Source organism: Tamandua tetradactyla, chromosome 19 (assembly GCF_023851605.1).
Source record: "Tamandua tetradactyla isolate mTamTet1 chromosome 19, mTamTet1.pri, whole genome shotgun sequence".
Classification (NCBI taxonomy): Eukaryota; Metazoa; Chordata; class Mammalia; order Pilosa; family Myrmecophagidae; genus Tamandua; species Tamandua tetradactyla.
In genome coordinates, this window is record NC_135345.1 from 72320499 (window position 1) to 72339550 (window position 19052).

A 19052-nucleotide genomic window follows, 5' to 3' on the forward strand; every position below is an offset into this window, starting at 1 on the left:
TGTGGGTTTTTCGTATATTCCCTTTATCATTTTAAGGAAGTTCCCTTGTATTCCTATCCTTTGAAGTGTTTTCAACAGGAAAGGATGTTGAATTTTGTCAAATGCCTTCTCTGCATCAGTTGAGATGATCATGTGATTTTTTGCTTTGATTTGTTGATATGGTGTATTACATTAATTGATTTTCTTATGTTGAACCATCCTTGCATACCTGGGATGAATCCTACTTGGTCATGATGTATAATTCTTTTAATGTGTTGTTGGATTCGATTTGCTAGAATGTTGTTGAGGATTTTTGCATCTATATTCATTAGAGAGATTGGTCTGTAGTTTTCTTTTTTTGTAATATCTTTGCTTGGTTTTGGTATGAGGGTGATGTTGGCTTCATAGAATGGATTAGGTAGCTTTCCCTCCACTTCAACTTTTTTGAAGTGTTTGAGCAGAGTTGGTACTAATTCTTTCTGGAATGTTTGGTAGAATTCACATGTGAAGCCGTCTGGTCCTGGACTTTTCTTTGTGGGAAGCTATTGAATGACTGATTCAATTTCTTTACTTGTGATTGGTTTGTTGAGGTCATCTATTTCTTCTTGAGTCAAAGTTGGTTGTTCATGCCTTTCTAGGAACTTGTCTATTTCATCTACATTTTTGTATTTATTAGCGTAAAGTTGTTCATAGTATCCTGTTATTACCTCCTTTATTTCTGTGAGGTCTGTGGTTATGTCTCCTCTTCCATTTCTGATCTTATTTCTTTGCATCCTCTCTCTTCTTCTTTTTGTCAATCTTGCTAAGGGCCCATCAATGTTGATTTTCTCATAGAACGAACTTTTGGTCTTATTGATTTTCTCTATTGTTTTCATGTCCTCAATTTCATTTATTTCTGCTCTAATCTTTGTTATTTCTTTCCTTTTGCTTGCTTTGGGGTTAGTTTGCTGTTCTTTCTCCAGTTCTTCCAAGTGGACAGTTAATTCCCGAATTTTTGCCCTTTCTTCTTTTTTGATATAGGCATTTAAGGCAATAAATTTCCCTCTTAGCACTGCCTTTGCTGCCTCCCATAGGTTTTGATATGTTGTGTTTTCATTTTCATTTGCCTCGAGATATTTACTAATTTCTCTTGTAATTTCTTCCTTGACCCACTGGGTGTTTAAGAGTGTGTTGTTGAGCCTCCACGTATTTGTGAATTTTCTGGCACTCCGCCTATTATTGATTTCCAACTTCACTCCTTTATGATCTGAGAAAGTGTTGTGTATGATTTCAATCTTTTTAAATTTGTTTAGACTTGCTTTGTGACCCAGCATATGGTCTATCTTTGAGAATGATCCATGAGCACTTGAGAAAAAGGTGTATCCTGTTGTTGTGGGGTGTAATGTCCTATAAATGTCTGTTAAGTCTAGCTCGTTTATTGTAATGTTCAAATTCTCTGTTTCTTTATTGATCGTCTGTCTAGATGTTCTGTCCATTGATGAGAGTGGCGAATTGAAGTCTCCAGCTATTATGGTAGATGTGTCTATTTCCCTTTTCAGTAATTGCAGTGTATTCCTCATGTATTTTGGGGCATTCTGATTCGGTGTGTAAATATTTATGATTGTTATGTCTTCTTGTTTAATTGTTGCTTTTGTTAGTAGATAGTATCCTTCTTTGTCTCTTTTAACTGTTTTACATTTGAAGTCTAATTTGTCGGATATTAGTATAGCTACTCCTGCTCTTTTCTGGTTGTTATTTGCATGAAATATCTTTTCCCAACCTTTCACTTTCAACCTATGTTTATCTTTGGGTCTAAGATGTGTTTCCTGTAGACAGCATATAGAAGAATCCTGTTTTTTAATCCATTCTGCCAGTCTGTGTCTTTTGATTGGGGAATTCAGTCAATTAACATTTAGTGTTATTACTGTTTGGGTTATACTTTCCTCTACCATTTTGCCTTTTGTATTATATATATCATATCTGATTTTCCTTCTTTCTACACTCTTCTCCATACCTCTCTCTTCTGTCTTTTCGTATCTAACTCTAGTCCTCCCTTTAGTATTTCTTGCAGAGCTGGTCTCTTGGTCACAAATTCTCTCAGTGACTTTTTTCTGAGAATGTTTTAATTTCTCCCTCATTTTTGAAGGACAATTTTGCTGGATATAGAAGTCTTGGTTGGCAGTTTTTCTCTTGTAGTAATTTAAATATATCATCCCACTGTCTTCTAGCTTCCATGGTTTCTGCTGAGAAATCTACACATAGTCTTATTGGGTTTCCCTTGTATGTGATGGATTGTTTTTCTCTTGCTGCTTTCAAGATCCTCTCTTTCTCTTTGACCTCTGACATTCTAACTAGTAAGTATCTTGGAGAACGTCTATTTGGATCTATTCTCTTTGGGGTGCGCTGCACTTCTTGGATCTGTAATTTTAGGTCTTTCATAAGAGTTGGGAAATTTTCAGTGATAATTTCTTCCATTAGTTTTTCTCCTCCTTTTCCCTTCTCTTCTCCTTCTGGGACACCCACAACACGTATATTTGTGCGGTTCATATTGTCCTTGAGTTCCCTGATACCCTGTTCAAATTTTTCCATTCTTTTCCCGATAGTTTCTGTTTCTTTTTGGAATTCAGATGTTCCATCCTCCAGTTCACTAATTCTAGCCTCTGTCTCTTGAAATCTACCATTGTAGGTTTCCATTTTTTTTTTATCTCTTCTACTGTATCTTTCATTCCAATAAGTTCTTTGATTTGTGTTTTCAGACTTTCCATTTCTTCTTTTTGTTGATCCCATGCCTTCTTCATGTCCTCCGTCAATTTATTGATTTGGTTTTTGAAGAGGTTTTCCATTTCTGTTCGTATATTCAGAATTAGTTGTCTCAGCTCCTGTATCTCATTTGAGCTATTGGTTTGTTCCTTTGACTGGTCCATATCTTCAATTTTCCTCGTGTGATTTGTCATTTTTTGCTGGTGTCTGGGCATTTAATCAGATTTCCCTGAGTGTGGGACCCAGCAGCTTGAAAGACTTTCCTGTGAAGTCTCTTGGCTCTGTTTTTCTTATCCTGCCCAGTATGTGGTGCTTGTCTGTCTGCAGGTCCCACCAGCAAAATATGTTGTGACTCCTTTAACTTTGGAAGAGTCTCACTGCTGGGTGTGTGGTGGAGACAGAGGAAAGGTTGTAGGTTGGTTTTAATGGCTTCAAATTGTGAAGTCCTGGGATCTGAATTCCTTGAGAGAGGGATTCCACTTGAGTTGTGTTTCACCCCTCCCACGGGGAAGGTTCAGGTGGTAGAGAGCCCTGCTAGCAACCTGTTTCTGTGTTCCGGGCAGTTGCAACCTGTGTAATCCCAGTACTGAGCCCAGAGGCAGCCAAGCCTCTGTAGAAACAGCCGCAGAAGGCTCTGTTTCACCCCCTTTCCTCTTTTTCAGTTAGCCCAGTAGGCGACTTCCGCCTTGATTAGTTTCATCTGAGCTGAGGGCCTATTTTTAGTAGTCAGAAGTTGTTCCTTAATGCCACTATTGGTGTTAGGTTGGGCTCAGTCTCTACTACTGTTGGAGACTCTTTCCTTTCCCTCTGGGAAGTCGCCTGTGGGGGAGGGGCGCCGGCCGCTGCTGCTTGGGGAACTGCTGATCCGAGGCTCCCAGCTGGCCCGGGAAGCCGCGTGTGGGAGGGGTGCTGGTCGCAGGCCACCGCGGCTTGGCACCTGCTGATCCAAGGCTCCCAGCTGGCCCGGGAAGCTGTGTGTGTGGGAGGGGCGCCAGTCACCGGCCACCGCGGCTTGGGGAACCGCCTATCCGAGGCTCCCAGCTGGCCCAGAAAGCCGCATGTGTGGGAGGGGCGCTGTGGCTTGGGGAACCGCTGATCCGAGGCTCCCAGCCGGCCCGGGAAGCTGTGTGTGTGGGAGGGGCGCCAGTCACCGGCCACCGCGGCTTGGGGAACCGCTGATCCGAGGCTCCCAGCCGGCCCGGGAAGCCGTGTGTGTGGGAGGGGCACCAGTCGCCGGCCACTGTGGCTTGGGCAACCGCCTATCCGAGGCTCCCAGCTGGCCCAGGAAGCCGCATGTGAGGGAGGGGCTCTGGTTGCCGGCCGCCACGGCCCGGGGAACCGCTGATCCGAGGCTCCCGACCGGCCTGGGAAGCCACGCGTGTGGGAGGGGTGCTGGCCGCCACGGTTTGGGGAACCGCTGATCCAAAGTTCCCAGCCGGCCCGGGAAGGAGGGAGGGAGGGGCTCCGGCCACCAGCCGTTGCGGCCCGGGAAAGCGCACGCCGCTCGGGGACCTCACCACGGTGGAGTCTCCTAGCCGGTCCAGCCGTCCCAGACTGGGGTACACTGTGTGTCTGGTCTCTGCTGCGGCTCCGGAAGCTGTTTTGTACTGTTTCTAGTTATCTAGTAGTTGTTCTGGAGGAGGAACTAAGACGCGCGCACCTTACTAAGCCGCCATCTTCTCTGGAAGTGTTAACTATCTTTTAAAGTGGTATGCATTTACCATCCCATGGATGAACTGTGGTTATCTGCATATGCATCAAAGTTATACAGATAATCCTCAGATAAAGGGTTAAATACCTTGGATAGAAAGTTTATAGTGAAACGTTGTGTTGAGGAGGGCAAATTCTTTGCTTTTGTTAATATTACTCTGTGGGCTGAAAAGATTGTTCATAGCATACTTTAATGGAAAATTAGAATCCTTAGCCAGCACACCTACCCATTCTGATCTATGTTTTTGTCAGCTTTGGCTGGCTTAGCTACATGTATGATTTTGGAGGAAGTTTACTTCCACAACAAATTATGCTACACTCTCCTAAAAGCCATTTCTAAAAACTTAGCTGATCCCATTTAATTGTTTACTGAAAATGGATTTAGCAAATCCCTACTGATAATTTGTAGAAGTTATTTAGCGAAGCAACTTTAAAACTTGTTTATATTAATTAAACTCTTGTAATTCGTATGCCATTTCTCAAGTAGTTGACTCAAGTTTTACGAGTGCATTTTTTACATCTTTGCCTGGTTTTAAGGTCTTTGCTGGCCAGTGGATACATTGCTTGATGGCTTCCTTAATTCAGATTGTCTTGCGTAGAAAAAAAAGTCAAATGAAGCATAATGCTCTGTAGAACATAGAAAGTCTGTCAATATAAGAAGCATTAGAGCATCCATTATATGTGTTTTTCCTTGCTGACAATGTAATTAAGCTTCAGAGAAGTTGGAGACCACTGCCACTTATTTTGGAACTTCAGCTAAGTGCAGATCTAGCTAAGGCATAAAAGGAAAAGAGTTTATTGTAGAATCAGTTGGTATTTGCATATTACATTCAGAGTTCTGTCATAATCCTTAGAGCAATGATACATCTGTGGAAAGTGTGACCTTTTTTTTAATAAAGAACCAGCCACGCACGTGACGTTACCCTGCTGTCCCTGTACCCCATTCTTTTTTTACAAAAGGGGTTTTATTTTGAACCGTATTTCTAAATATTGCTATGAAAAGATGGGTAGAATTTTTTGGTAGTATGAGATGAAGTCAGAAATCCTGAGGATTCTTTAAATTTTATGCTGCTACCCATGGTGCTATGCATTTCTAAAGAGTCTACGAAGAGAAACTTAATGTCTTCTTTGGTCTGTGGAGGCATCTAATGGCAACATTAGCATGGTGGTTCTGACACTAATATTGGAGCTGTAAATTAAGCTACATTGTATAGATAATAGTGGCACTTGAGTGAGTCTGTAGAGTTTATTTTGGGAATTGTGAAGATTTCCTAATGTTGATGAGAATTGAGTCTGACTTTAGAAACCTTGGGGTATAAATTGTGCTGATAATTGGTCTGAGTTGAACCTGGAGAAAATGCTGAAGTGTTCACTTTTAAGCAGAGTGATTCATCATATAAACTGTATCATGGACAGCTCTGACACAGCAAAGAGAAGTGAAGTAGGGAATGAGAAATGAAAAGAAAATGGAAATGGTGGCTCTGTTTACCTACTAGGAACTTTTAGGTCTTTTAGAAAAAGATTACTGGTTGACCATGTTAATTAATGAGTAAGTTTCTGTTCACAAAAAGCATCTTATTTCCTTATTCTACTTGCATCAAGCCCCTAACCCTATTGTTCTGTGCCCCTAGTATTATTTTTAGACATGTATGCTCAGCAACTAGCTTTCAGAACCATGGCCAGTCCTGTTACGTGGTTCATAACAGGCTATTCTGGTCTCTAGGCAGCAGCAGAGAAAAGTGTTACAGGGCTATGTTTGTGTTGAGGAAAATATTTGAGATTCTGCAGCTTCAAGTATTGTAAGGAAGGGTCTGGCATTAATTTGACATGACTGTTCTCAATTTAGCAATGAAAAATACCTTAATTGGTTTGTTTTCCTTATAAATATAAGATTAAGGTTAATTTTTAAAAATTTAGAAATTACACATAAGCAAAACAAGAAACACAAAAACTATCAATAATTCCACTGTTTAGGGATAATAATAGCTAACATTTATTTGGCACATATCCTCATATATACTACATAGCACAGTAAACTTTTGGTTGCAAGTGCAATAATCCCAATTACAATTGGAATAACAACAAGAAAATAATTTATTGACTCACTAAAGGAAGAATATGGGTATAACTGGGTCTTTGAGGCCAAGTCATTTGATGTGAACAAACAACTAGAAGAAAGTTAAAAACAAGCAGAAGGTAATGCTTACCCAGACCTTGAGGTATCAGTTGTTTTCTGATTTTAACAAGGCAGATATACACTGGTGATCAGTGTGGGTGAATGGACATTTTGTTGAAATTCCTTTTCCTTAACTGAGTCTAATTTTCATTTCTTCTGGAAATTCCCTGCATGTTGTAGGTGTCAAAAGTCTCAATTTAGGACTGAAGCAGGGGCAAACCAATATCTTGAACTTTATACAGACCCATCAAATCCACATTATCTGTCCTTGTGTCCTATCCAGAATTCTTAGTCTCTGGGGTTTTTTTTTGACACCTGCTGTGTTGATTTGGCACCTTGGGCTTTGCCTTCCTGGGCATTTGGGAATCGGCTGCCATGGCAGGACAATGGAATGGCCATGCTGAGCGTTGTTAGCATTATGTGGTGCTCCCTCAAGGGGGTTTTCCAGACAAAGGGCATCAACAGAGGGGGTGAAACCAAAAGGATAAGTATGTGTGCAACCACCTCTCCCTCCAGTGACCCAGGAAATGCTTGAGAGATGGATTTATTTGGAGGACAAAGTTTTAAGATATTCAACTTGTGACAAGAATCTGTGAAATTGGGTTATTACTGTCTTCATGCATCCGTTTATATCTGAAGGTTCATGAATAACTGTGCACACTTTTGGATTACGTAAAGCACATAACTAAATTCAAGAGTTTGGTTTTACCATTAGTTAATTTAGGTTACAGTTGAGGATGCTAAAACCCAAAATGACTGATTTGAATTTTATCTCTCTCTCATATAGAGGTTCTTGAGATACTGAAATGATATAATTGAATTAGAATACTTAATGAAAGAATTAGAAGACCAACAAGGCTTTCTGCCAACAGTTTTTCAATACATCCTGGAATGTCATAGGCCAACTTTGAGTACTAAAATCACTGGAGCTACTTTTTTGGAAATGGTTTAGCAGCATTAAAGAGAAAAGCATTAACTTTGTTGACAGAGCCATGATTTAATTTTTTCGACCCATTGTGTTGGTAGAAATTATGAAAGGAGAATATGGAATAAGTTGGAGAATGTAAGCTTTGCTACTTTTTAATTTCTGAATATCTTATAGATCTGACCTTAGTCCTGACAACTTTTTTGTAGTGTAAACCATAAATAAATTATTTTTCTACATGTTGCAGATGGAAACTTGAAATACAGTTCCTTCCCTAAAATGTTTAAGAAGCCCCAGTTTTTATCATCCCTTTGCTAGCTGAGATTGAACTTACTTTGCTCCTAAGTAAGAGAGTTTGATAATATTCTAAAACCCTTCCAGGTTCTTAGTGCTGTTGACTTTCTAAAACTGAAAAATTATGTCATGGCTTATTAAGAATAATTGTGGTAATTGACAGCTTTTCTTGAGTGGGAGCTTATTAATACTAGATACCTAAGCATTTTAAAAATTATCTATTTTAATGAATGCTATTTGGCTGTTTAAATTTCTTAGTTGATTTGAAACAGAAGAAGTAGCCATCTAATTTACCTGCCTGGAGTCTGCCAGAATATGAATTCATAGTCACTTTTTGGATTTCTTGATGCAAAGCTTAAAGCATGGAGAAAGCCCAGGTGACTTGGACAGATCACTCAAAACCTGGATTCTATAAAAGTGCCTCTTCATGCAGTTATTTTGATGATACATCTGATATATGGGAATTTACTTGAAGCTCATTAAAACAGAATCATAGAAGTGTGTTTTTGGTAGAAAGTAACAGAAAATCAACTCATGTAGCTCTAAGGTAAAAAAGAGAATTTCTTGACACATCTGATTAAAATGTCAAGCGGTGATGGCTTCAGGCACGACTGCATCCAGGTGCTTAAATGTTGACACCAAGAGCCTCTATCTGCCTTGCTTCTGAGTTCTTCTGTTTCCTTTATTCTCAGGCAGGTTCTTCCCTTAGGGTTGCAAGGTGGCTATCTGTACTTCATAGATTTTACTTGCATTTTAGCAACCTCAGCAAAAAGCAAAGCTTTATTTTTTAGCAGTTTCAGCACTTATTAACTCTGATTGGCCTGGATTAGGTAAAGTGTCCATTTAAATATCAATTGATGTGGCTAGGTGTGTGATATTTTCATTATCTAGAAGGGGATAGGTTAAGTCCCAATGGAGTAATAATTTGAAGATGGTCCCTCATAAGAAAATGAATGCTTTTTCCAGAGAAAGAGATTAGAAGTATTATGTGGGCAAGAGTAACAGGTAGCCACTACAATGTGTGTGTGTGTGCATGTGTTTATGCAATTTTAACTTTACTCAATAAATTGTTTTTAATTTCCTTTATCAATGTGAAAATGAAGTTTGAAGATTTTATATATATATATATATATATATATGTATGTATGTATGTATGTATTTGTAAAGTACTGGGGGGTCTGAAAATGAGATAAATTGTGCACATTTTCACAAGCATATTTACCCATGAACTTGGCCTCAGAATGGACAGAAATGAATACTTAAAATGATAGCTACATAAATCAGTTGAGAATAGCGCATTTATAACTTAATGAAATAGTTATTTCTTTTTATTCTTTGGTTTGAGAGCTAAGACTTGACCAAAATGATGGACTTTGTTAAGTCACTGCAAGGGGGTTTGCATGTAGACTGGCCATGCTCAGTATGAGTTGTTTATTATGACCATTATTTCTTTCTTTCTTTCTTTTTTTTTTTTTGGTGGCCTGTAGGGTGGCCACAGTTGGAAACCTTCTAGACCCAAAATAAAAGGGCACATTCACAAATTGCCTTTTGGTGGATAATGAACCAAATGCTCACTTAATTTACTTTAGGACTATTTCATATGCTGTTGTGATTTCTGCCTATTCTGAAATCCAGTACATTTTCTGTTTGCATGCTTCCAATGGCATCTGACCCTGTGGGTTTAAAATTTTTTTTTTTGGTAAATGAGATCATCCCGTAGAGGGTAGTAGCTACGAAATGGGCTTCCAAATAACACCCATGGGTTTGAAGTTGTATCACTTGTTAGTTGTGTGATACTGGGGAAGACCCTTACTTAGCCCTTTACCTTCAGTTTTCCTATCTGTAATATTGGAAAGAAATAATAGTAGATGTGTCATAGGATTGTGTAAAATAAGCCATATAATAAATGGGAAGTATTTAACATGATGTTTAATACACTGTAACTTTAAAAATATGTTAGCTATTATGTCTTATAATTTTATTGATAACATTTTCCCTGTTTTTATGTGTTATCTTCCTATCTATAAATTCCTTGAGGACAGAGTTCTTATCTTAAAAAATATTTTGTGCCCTTTCAGCGAATACCACAAGGTATTACATATACTAAAAACTTCATTAAATTATCATGTGGAAGTGTAGAAACGTGCTATCATCATTGTAATAAATGTCCCACGTCAATGCAAGGTGATGGTGGTATGATAGTATATGGGAATTCTGTATTTTATACATGTTGTTCTATAAACCACAACTTCCCTAATATAGAAAAAAAATGGGAGTGTAGAACTACATTCCAATTATTGCTAAGTTTCAGGGTCTCTGTTTTGTGGTGTCATTGTCATTTTCTCAGCCACCAGATAAAAGCAGCAGAGAAACTGGGGCAGAATACATGTTGTTCATTCTTTCATTCATTCTCTTATTCATTCATTTATCTACTCTGGCAAGGTTGGTGGCCAAAATTTAGGTAAGGAATGAGCCAGATGGTTTGTTTAGTAAAAGTGTAAAGACAAAACATAGCAATGAATAAAACACAAAGCAGTTGGATATTAAATGACTTGATAGAAGTGCAGATTAAGTGTTGTGGTTCCTCAGAGTAGGGTGCAATTGATTCTAGCAGAGGGAAATAGCTTACCTAAAGTGATCATTCTTTTATTTGTGACTTAGTACTGAAAGGCTATTGTGGCTTGGTTACTGTGCAGCTAATACAAAGACAGATTAGAAAGTGTAAAACAAGGACAGTGTTCAAGCATATATTTTCTGTTTCAGAGTTCTTAATGTAAACTCTTTATTGAATGGTTATGTCATTATGTACTTGGAAATATCCAAAGTTTATTCAGGTATATAAAATTCATTAGTTTATTATTTAAAGTGACTAATATGTGCATGGTACTGTGTTGGTTATTGAGGTGGGCACATAAAACACAAAACCTGTGTTCTGGGAGCTTGGTGATCTAATTGGAGAGAGAAGTCACATTCACTAAAGTTGGAAATATGAGCAGTCTCTTTATTAGTTGGTAGGTAAATGAGTGATGCAGTCAGAAAATATTATTATGGTTTCAATAAGGGAGGCTGTGAGTTGCTGTGAGTGATTATTATAGATATTGGAAAAGATAGAATTTTCAACCGGGCCTTGGAAATTGAGTCAGATTTAGATAGAGGGGTGGTGGAGAAAAGAGTGTTCTAGACAGGGAGAACGAAAAGTGTCTTAAAATGTGCAGGTGTGATCTTCTGTCGTTCTGTCAGTTACAAGACAATTCTGGGTTGTTGTGGGAGACAGGGTTGGACACAGATTGAGGCCAGAGTGACATGAAAGCCAAGCGGTAAGAGCACTCTCTGGCTGTCAGGTATCGCAGAGAGATTTCATCTCATATGACATCTCAGATTGATAGATGGTGGCTTCCCAGGGAAAGTCTGACACCAAGTTCAGGCTCAGCAGGAATGAGTGCAATGATGAGTGATGTCAGCTCTGGGCGCTGAGGGCTGGGAGTGGGAATGGACAGCCTCTGTGTCACATATTTGTCATTCTTCTTATAGATAATTAGGGTTTGGTAGGAATGGGTCTCTCTCTAACCCCTACAGATGATAACTTTGTCATCTTGCTGGTGGACACTGGTCAGAGATACCACATTGCCCTACAACAGGAAATTCTAAAGCCACTCAAGAAAACCTAAACACATTCTAACCAGAGGACAGAATAAACACACACACACACACACACACACACACACACACACACACACACACACAGAGAGAGAGAGCAAGGCAGACTAAAGGTATTAACTTTGCTTTGGTCTACAGGCTTCCTGTTATGAGAAGTGATTGGATTAATTAAAAAATCTCTCTCTCATTTTTCTTCAGATTCTATTTTATGATGAGGCTAGGTTGCTATTACTTAGAATGTGAATCTATTCCTGTGTAATACAAGTTTATTTTCTGATGTTCTCTCCACTCCCCAAGCAGTCACGTGAGGTTAAAGGGACTTTAACCCTTTATCCCTTGTACTCTATTTTCTTTCCCAGAATGTCGGTTTGCCTTTTTGTTCTCATCCTTGAGGCTACTTAGAAATCACTGAAATCCATCATGCACAACTTTTCCATTTTTCTTTCCTACTGTAACTTCTTTATTTTCAATGTTCAGGGGACTCAAAGCCCATGTCCGTGAGACTTCCTTTGGGTTTACTTTCTTCGGGGCTAGACGATTTTGCTAGAAGGAGTTAGACTTTTTAGCCAATTAAAAAGTTATATTATAGGTATTATAAAATCATTATCATTTCATTTTTCAGATGGAGAAGTTGAGACATAGAGAAGTTAATTTGTCTCAAGTCACACAGCTAATAAATAGCAGAGTTGGGATTCAGACTCAGGCAATCTGGGCTCCAGAGTCTTTGCTCTTAATCTCAAGGTGATGTTGCAACTTGTGTTTAGCCCATTTCACTGTCTGATCAAAAGCTATGGGGAAAATGAATTCCTGACGTACTTAAATATGGAGATTCTCACTCTACACGTTTTAAAATGTTTTTTTAAATTGTGAAATATATATACAAAGAAAAGAAAGAAAAAGGAATAATTATCAAAGTACACTTCAACAAGTAGTTCAAGAATAGATTTCAGTTTGTTATGGGTTACCATTCCACTATTTCAGATTTTTCCTTCTAGCTACTCCAAAACACTGGAGGCTAGAAGAACTATCAATATAGTGATTGGCATAGTATGATTCAGCAGTCATACTCATTTCAGTGTTATAAGTCCTTGATCCTTCTCCGAATCTATGAGGATCTTTAGGACTTTTTCATGTTGCCAAGTGGTAGCCACACTAGAGGAGAGGGGCCTGTAATTAGTTGATAATCTTGGAGAGGCTTGTCCCTCTGGTTCTCAGGATTTATCTGGCCTAGGAACCCTCTGGAAATTATAGCTTCCAGAAAAGCAAACTTAGCACATGAAACTTTCAGAGACTCAGTTTGAACCCTGAGTGTTCTTTTATGAGTTAACAGGAGTGATGTTGACTAGGATTCAGCAAACCACTGCTGTCAGCACTGTCTACCTGAAGCTTGCATAAGAGCAGCTTTCAGTACAGTCTCTTGACTTTGATCTCTCTTAGTCACTGATCCCTTATTTTATTGCACTTCTCTCCCCCCTTTTGGTCAGGATGGCATTGTTGGTCCCATGGTGCCAGAGCCAGAGCCACCCCTAGAAGTCACAAGCCACACCACCAAGGAGACTTTCACATTGAATGTCATGTCCCATATATGGGGCAGGGCAACGACCTTCCTTTCAGAGCTGGGCTGTGAGAGAGAGGCTACACCTGAGCAACAAAAGAGTTTCTTGGAAGCAGCTCCCAAGAGAAACAAGTCCCACAAGGGCAAGTCGCAAAATCAAGCATTTGGTCCGCTACCCTGGAAGTTCCCAGTGGTTGACAGGGTACCCAGGGTTTCCCAGATGGGAAAGATTAATTGTTTCATATTTCTTTCCTTTGGAATCTCAAGGACTCTACCAATACTTTTAAATTATTAACCCACCATAGTCTGAGATGAATCCAGCTATTACCTTAGGCTAGGTAGAATTATAAAGTCTCTTTCCAATTCTGGACTTTAGGAGTTTGGGTTGTTTAAAACTATCTAGACAGGTTGATTTCTGTTGTGTGTTACAGAAAATATAGGTTCTCGGTGTAATAAACCTTTCTGCCTTTGGTCTCATACAAGTAGATGAAGGTCTAGAGTACATACACTATCATCTTTTACGCTGTATTCTGATTTGCCTTAAATTAAGCCAGATTGGCTTCACTTTTATCTCTAATTGAGGCCTGATCTCTTTGTTGGTTATTTTAATTATTATCACATATGGCTAACTTTCAGGGCTGCAGCACTCCATTTCTGGGTCTTACTGTCACAGAGTTACTCAAAGTTCTAAGGAGGTACCTGCTGATACACACAAAGCTCAGTGCCTCAGAATCTAGAGTACATGTACAACTTCAGGCTAAGTGTGGTTGCTGTAAGGACTTACAATCTAGGCTCCAATTTTCTTAAAAGTATTTTCTAAAAGAGACTAGCATATTTGTTCTTTCATTTCTGACTTATTTTGTCTCCAAGGTTTATTTAGTAAAATCCTGCCTCTCGACATCCTTCATGCCTCTTGATATCCTTCCTCTTTGTAACCGCACCATGTTCCATTATCTAAATGTATTATAGTTCACCATTTTGCTTCTCAGTCATTGTACCCTACACCTCCCTCCATCTATTGGGCATCATGGATATGTCCAAAATAAACAAACCATGTTTTATAGTATCCTCACTTGGTTACACAATCAACAGCACTCTCGGTTTTAGTCAAATTTCATTGGTCCATAGAGACAAAGAACCAACACACATAGCCTCACTAAATATCAAATCAAAACTACCCCTTATCACTTGTCCTTTCCCCCTGATTGGTTGCTCCTGGTAGTGCTGTGGTACTGTTGATGTCTTCCTGTTAACTGTTGGACATAGTATGCATTTTTAGTTTTCCCCTTATACCTTTCAACTTTTGAGAAAGTTCATGCTAGAACATATTTATAATTATACATTTAATCATGGGATACATGGCACTATACATCCCCTTTCAATCATATTCACCTTAAATATAGCTATGTTGCTTGTAACCACACTAATTAGTTACCATCACTTCTATCTGTTCCCTTGCATTTAAGTTCAACCTTATTGGGTAACATTTCCCCTGTCTAGCTTTGGTGTCCTTTTAGGTCTGCTATATTCTACAGTATAACCTCTGAGATTACCTTTACTAGATCATAACAGTGAAGTCATACAGTATCTGTCCTTTTGTGTTTGACATTTCACTCTGCATTATGTCCTCAAGTTTCATCCATGTTGTCAAATTCTTCAGGACCTCATTTCATCTTACTGCTGCATAATATTCCATTGTATGTATATACCACGTTTTGTTTATCCACTTGTCTGTTGATGGGCACTTGAATTGTTTCCGTCTTTTGGCAATTGTGAATAGTGTGAATAGTGCCGCTGTGAACGTCGGTGTGAAAATGTCTGTTCATGTCACTGGGTATATACCGAGTATTGATGTTGCTGGGTCATAGGACAACTCAGTATGTAATTTTCTGAGGAATTGCCAAACTGTTTTCCACAGTAACTGCACGATTGTACATTCCCACCAACAGTGAATAAGTATTCCGATTTCTCCACATCCTCTCCAACATTTGTAGTTTTTTGTTTGTTTGACAGCAGCCATTCTATTAATTGTGAGGTGATATCTCATTGTTGTCTTAATTTGCATTTCCCTTATTTCCTGTACATATTTTCTGCATTGAGTGAGGCTAGCATTTGAGAAGTATCCTTTTGCTAGCCATAGAGGATGCTCCCACTCTATGAGGACCGTTGATATTTATAGTACAATTGCTGTGGTCTTTTACTTCTAATCCTGGGAAAGCTGAGGTGAGGAACTGAGGAAAGAAACATACTAGTTTCTTAAGCAAACTAGCTTATAATACATGATTTTGGAATATTATCCAAAATTCTATTCAAAAATTATTCTGATATAGGTTGCTCAGAGGTATATATTTGATAAATAAGAAAACCTCTGGAGGTGCTTAGATACGGTGCATGGAGAATAAATAACACCTGGAGGTAATGTTACATCCTTCCTTCATTTCATGTTGCAGGAGGCACTATTAAGTTGCTCTCTAATAAATAGTGAGTTGTGTTTTCCTAAACTGAGAATGTTATATACCACGGAGTAATGCTCATTAGAGCTCATTAGAGCATAAACAGGAATGTATGTCCTGTTTACGCAGGAGATTCTGCTCTTTAAGTAGGAGAAATAGTTTTTTTTTTCTCTGTTAGAAGTAGGGATAATTCCAAATCACATCTTTAAATGGACAACAAATTGGTTCAAACCCAGACTGTTCTCTTCTAAAAGCTAGTTCTCCCTCAGTGATTTTTGATTTTGAGTGTTGATAAGTGAATCAAATTTGTGATTGTCAGTTTCAGAACCACTATGGTGACTAATACGACTACATTTTTAGTGGTATGAATACACTGCTTCTCAGAAGTATTATGTAGGCTTCAGATTCTTCCCATCATTTCTTCTTTGTCATGCCCTACCTGTTTCCCTAAGATAATGACTCTTCTATTACTTGATTGGAAAGGCCTTGCCAATGTTTTTATACAAAAGACCTGAACATGAGATTTTTTTCTTCCAGAATAGTAGGAAATTCCAAAGCTATTTTTCCTAGTTATAGAAGTAAAACATTCGTTTTGCCCTGGCCCTATATAAGTATATATTAAACATCTTACTTTAATATTCTTCAAATACTTAGAATTAACGGATATTTTTATTGTTTTTCGGTTAATGTACTAATGAAAAAAATTAATTTAATGAACTAATTTATTAATGTTTGTTTTCCCCTACTAGTGTGTAATCTCAGTAAGAACAGGGATCTTTTTTTCAAGTGTTTACTTTTACCTTCAGAGCCAGAAACAAAGCCTATTTGGAACACAGAAGGTATGCTTTGTTGGCTGATACCCATTTTTGATTAATCAATTTTGTAAAATGTCACCTGGGTTTATTATTTGAAGATGAGGAGACAACACAGCTACATGTTTTGCTGTCTGTGACTGTGAACTGAATGACACATGTGCAGTGATTAATCACTGATGGACTTTGAAAGAAATATTGTGATTGGCCACTTATCATGATGCTCATCTGTTCTTCACATGACGATTGGTGAACTGAAGAATTAGTATTGAAGTTTGTACTTTATCCAGTTACAGGAAGTGCACCATGCTTACTGAAGTTTGAACTGTTTTTATTTATAGAGATTGGTGCTATTTAACTGAATTGTGGTAACCGAAATTCACAAACATTGGACGTATGAAAAGTGAGGGCTGCCTCAATTCCAGATTTTTTTTTATGGATACAGTGAATATATATATCTTTTAACCAAAATGGGATTGCTTTAGCATTTGATTTTATATATTTTTTCCATCTAATATTATATGATGTGCATGTCAGAAAACAAAAATCTTGACTTCATTTCTTATGATTGCGTGGTATTTTATTGTATAGTGATACTGTGATTTATTTAACCATTCTCCTTTTTGGATATTTAAGCTATTTTTTTCAATTGTAGATAATGCTGCGGTGGTCATGCTGCAGCTGTGTGTTTGAGATAGATATTATTTACTTGAAATGAATGCATGTCCAATGATAGAATTGCTGGCTCAAAGGATATATATACTTTTAAAATATTCCCATAGTCTTCCAAATTGCTCCTCCTTAGACTCTTACCAGCAATATAAATTGGTAAGTGCTAATGCATGTTTCCTATGTCCATGCCAATATTATCTCTCTTAATTTTTGCCATTTTAACTGATAAATGTGTATATTTCTTTAGAGTTTTTGATTGCCAGTTAGGTTGAATATTTTCATGTGTTTATTTGTATTAAATAAATTTTGATCTAGGAACTTTTTTCTGTCCTGTGTTCCAGTAGTTTTTGATGGTGGGGAGTTTCCTGCTTTATTAGATTTTTATTCCTATACCTCTACAAATTCATAGGTATTATATGCATATACATATATGCGCAGACTATATTCACATGCACATTCCCTTCTTGGTTTTGTCCAGGGATTATTAAGAGACTGTGGGCCTTATTTTGTAATCTGACCATCAGTTTTCAAATTTTTTTTTCTGAGAAAGGGAAAATAACCCACAACCTGGGAGAAATCTTAGTTAATTTTTCCTTATGTGACTTTTCAGGAGGCGGGGGTCAAAGAAGCTGGTAGGGCATTGAATTATGTGCTTGAGTGTGTTGGAAATTTTTTTTTTTTTAACTCAGATGTATAATATTTGACCTGGGCTTGTTTTTCAAGTGCATGGAAGTGTGACTAAACAGTTTTGTGTACTGCCATTATGTAAAGAAGAGGCCCCATCTTGTTAAATATTCCTTCATCAACTTTGCAGTTAGCCAGTTATGGGCAGTGAGGATTCTGCAAGGGCACAGTCTTTAAGCAGTGGACAGAGGGAGGGTGAGTAGGGAGGTGGAGGACTGAAGGAAAATCAGGGATTGGGGTGCTCTCTTGCCCCCTCCCTCTGCTGTATGAGAAAATGATTGGCTCAAACTGGTCTTCTGTCTAATAATTTTGGATGGGTCATAAGTGAGGAAGGAAGGGTAGCCTTGTGATTGGACTGGAGCTATCATATGAGGGGAAAAGATTCTTTGTCACGTGCCACACAGAACTGGAGTACTGTTTTTCTGGAGAGTAGTAGAGATGAAATTCAATTTTTAACTAAGGAATAGAGAAGTGCTTTGATTTCCTTTTGACTGTAGGTTGTGGATAGGAGTGGTTCAGGAAGAAAGATGTCCACTGAAAGTTTGGAGGGGAAGCCCAACAGCCTTGGGGAGACAGGAAAAGCCCCGAGCCACACTTTCCTCAGGGTGGTCCTGCCAGTGTTTAACCACAGTATTTTCACTTCTGCAGTCTCTCCTGCCGCAGAACGCATCCGATTCATTTTGGGAGAAGAGGATGACAGCCCAGCACCCCCTCAGCTCTTCACTGAACTGGATGAGCTGCTGGCTGTGGATGGGCAAGAGATGGAGTGGAAGGAGACAGCAAGGTGAGGCGTGACTGATTATGTATGGTACTGACCTGGGAAAACAATGGAGGGGTAAGAAAGTTGAGTCTATGGGTGCCTTTCTCTAGCTTTAGCACTTTGAATAGCTGATGAGTGTGATGTTGGCTGGGGCGCGGAATAAAAGGATTCTATTTCTTCTTTTCTACCACATTATTGTGAATGGAGGGCACCCCTTATTTCACTGCTTTGAGCATGGTTTCATTGACCTGTGTTGAATAATAATTTTGTCTTTTACAAAGAATTAGAAATAAATCTCCATTCAAATGCTACTTAATAGCAAAACATTTAAAACAGATAAACTCAAACACCCAAAGATGATAGCCAAGAGACATGTTTCCACAGTCTTTACATGCCATTGTTTCTTATGAGATCTTGTCTGAATTATTAGCCATACTCTGTTAAATAGAGGGTTGCGAAGACACTGATTACCCATAAAGTTGCAATTAAACCAAGTAAAAATATGTCATCTTTAAAATATCCGGCTGGAATAAAGTAGAAGTTTCACTTGAATTTGGAGTTAAAAGACCCCAGTTCAATTTCAAACTCTGTCACCTGTTAGCTGCATGACATTCAGAATTTTAGTTTTTTCTTCCA

At 38.5% G+C, this 19052-nt stretch overlaps 1 protein-coding gene across 4 annotated transcripts in view; it reads left to right on the top strand.

Moving 5' to 3' along the window:
* Positions 1-19052, top strand: part of SLC4A4 (solute carrier family 4 member 4) — a 434558-nt gene that overhangs the window by 131876 nt on the left and 283630 nt on the right. For all 4 annotated transcript variants that reach the window (XM_077137062.1, XM_077137060.1, XM_077137063.1 and 1 more), the window contains exon 4: positions 18305-18440. In XM_077137062.1, the coding sequence (XP_076993177.1) occupies positions 18305-18440 (136 nt within the window). The remainder of the gene's footprint in view (positions 1-18304; positions 18441-19052) is intronic.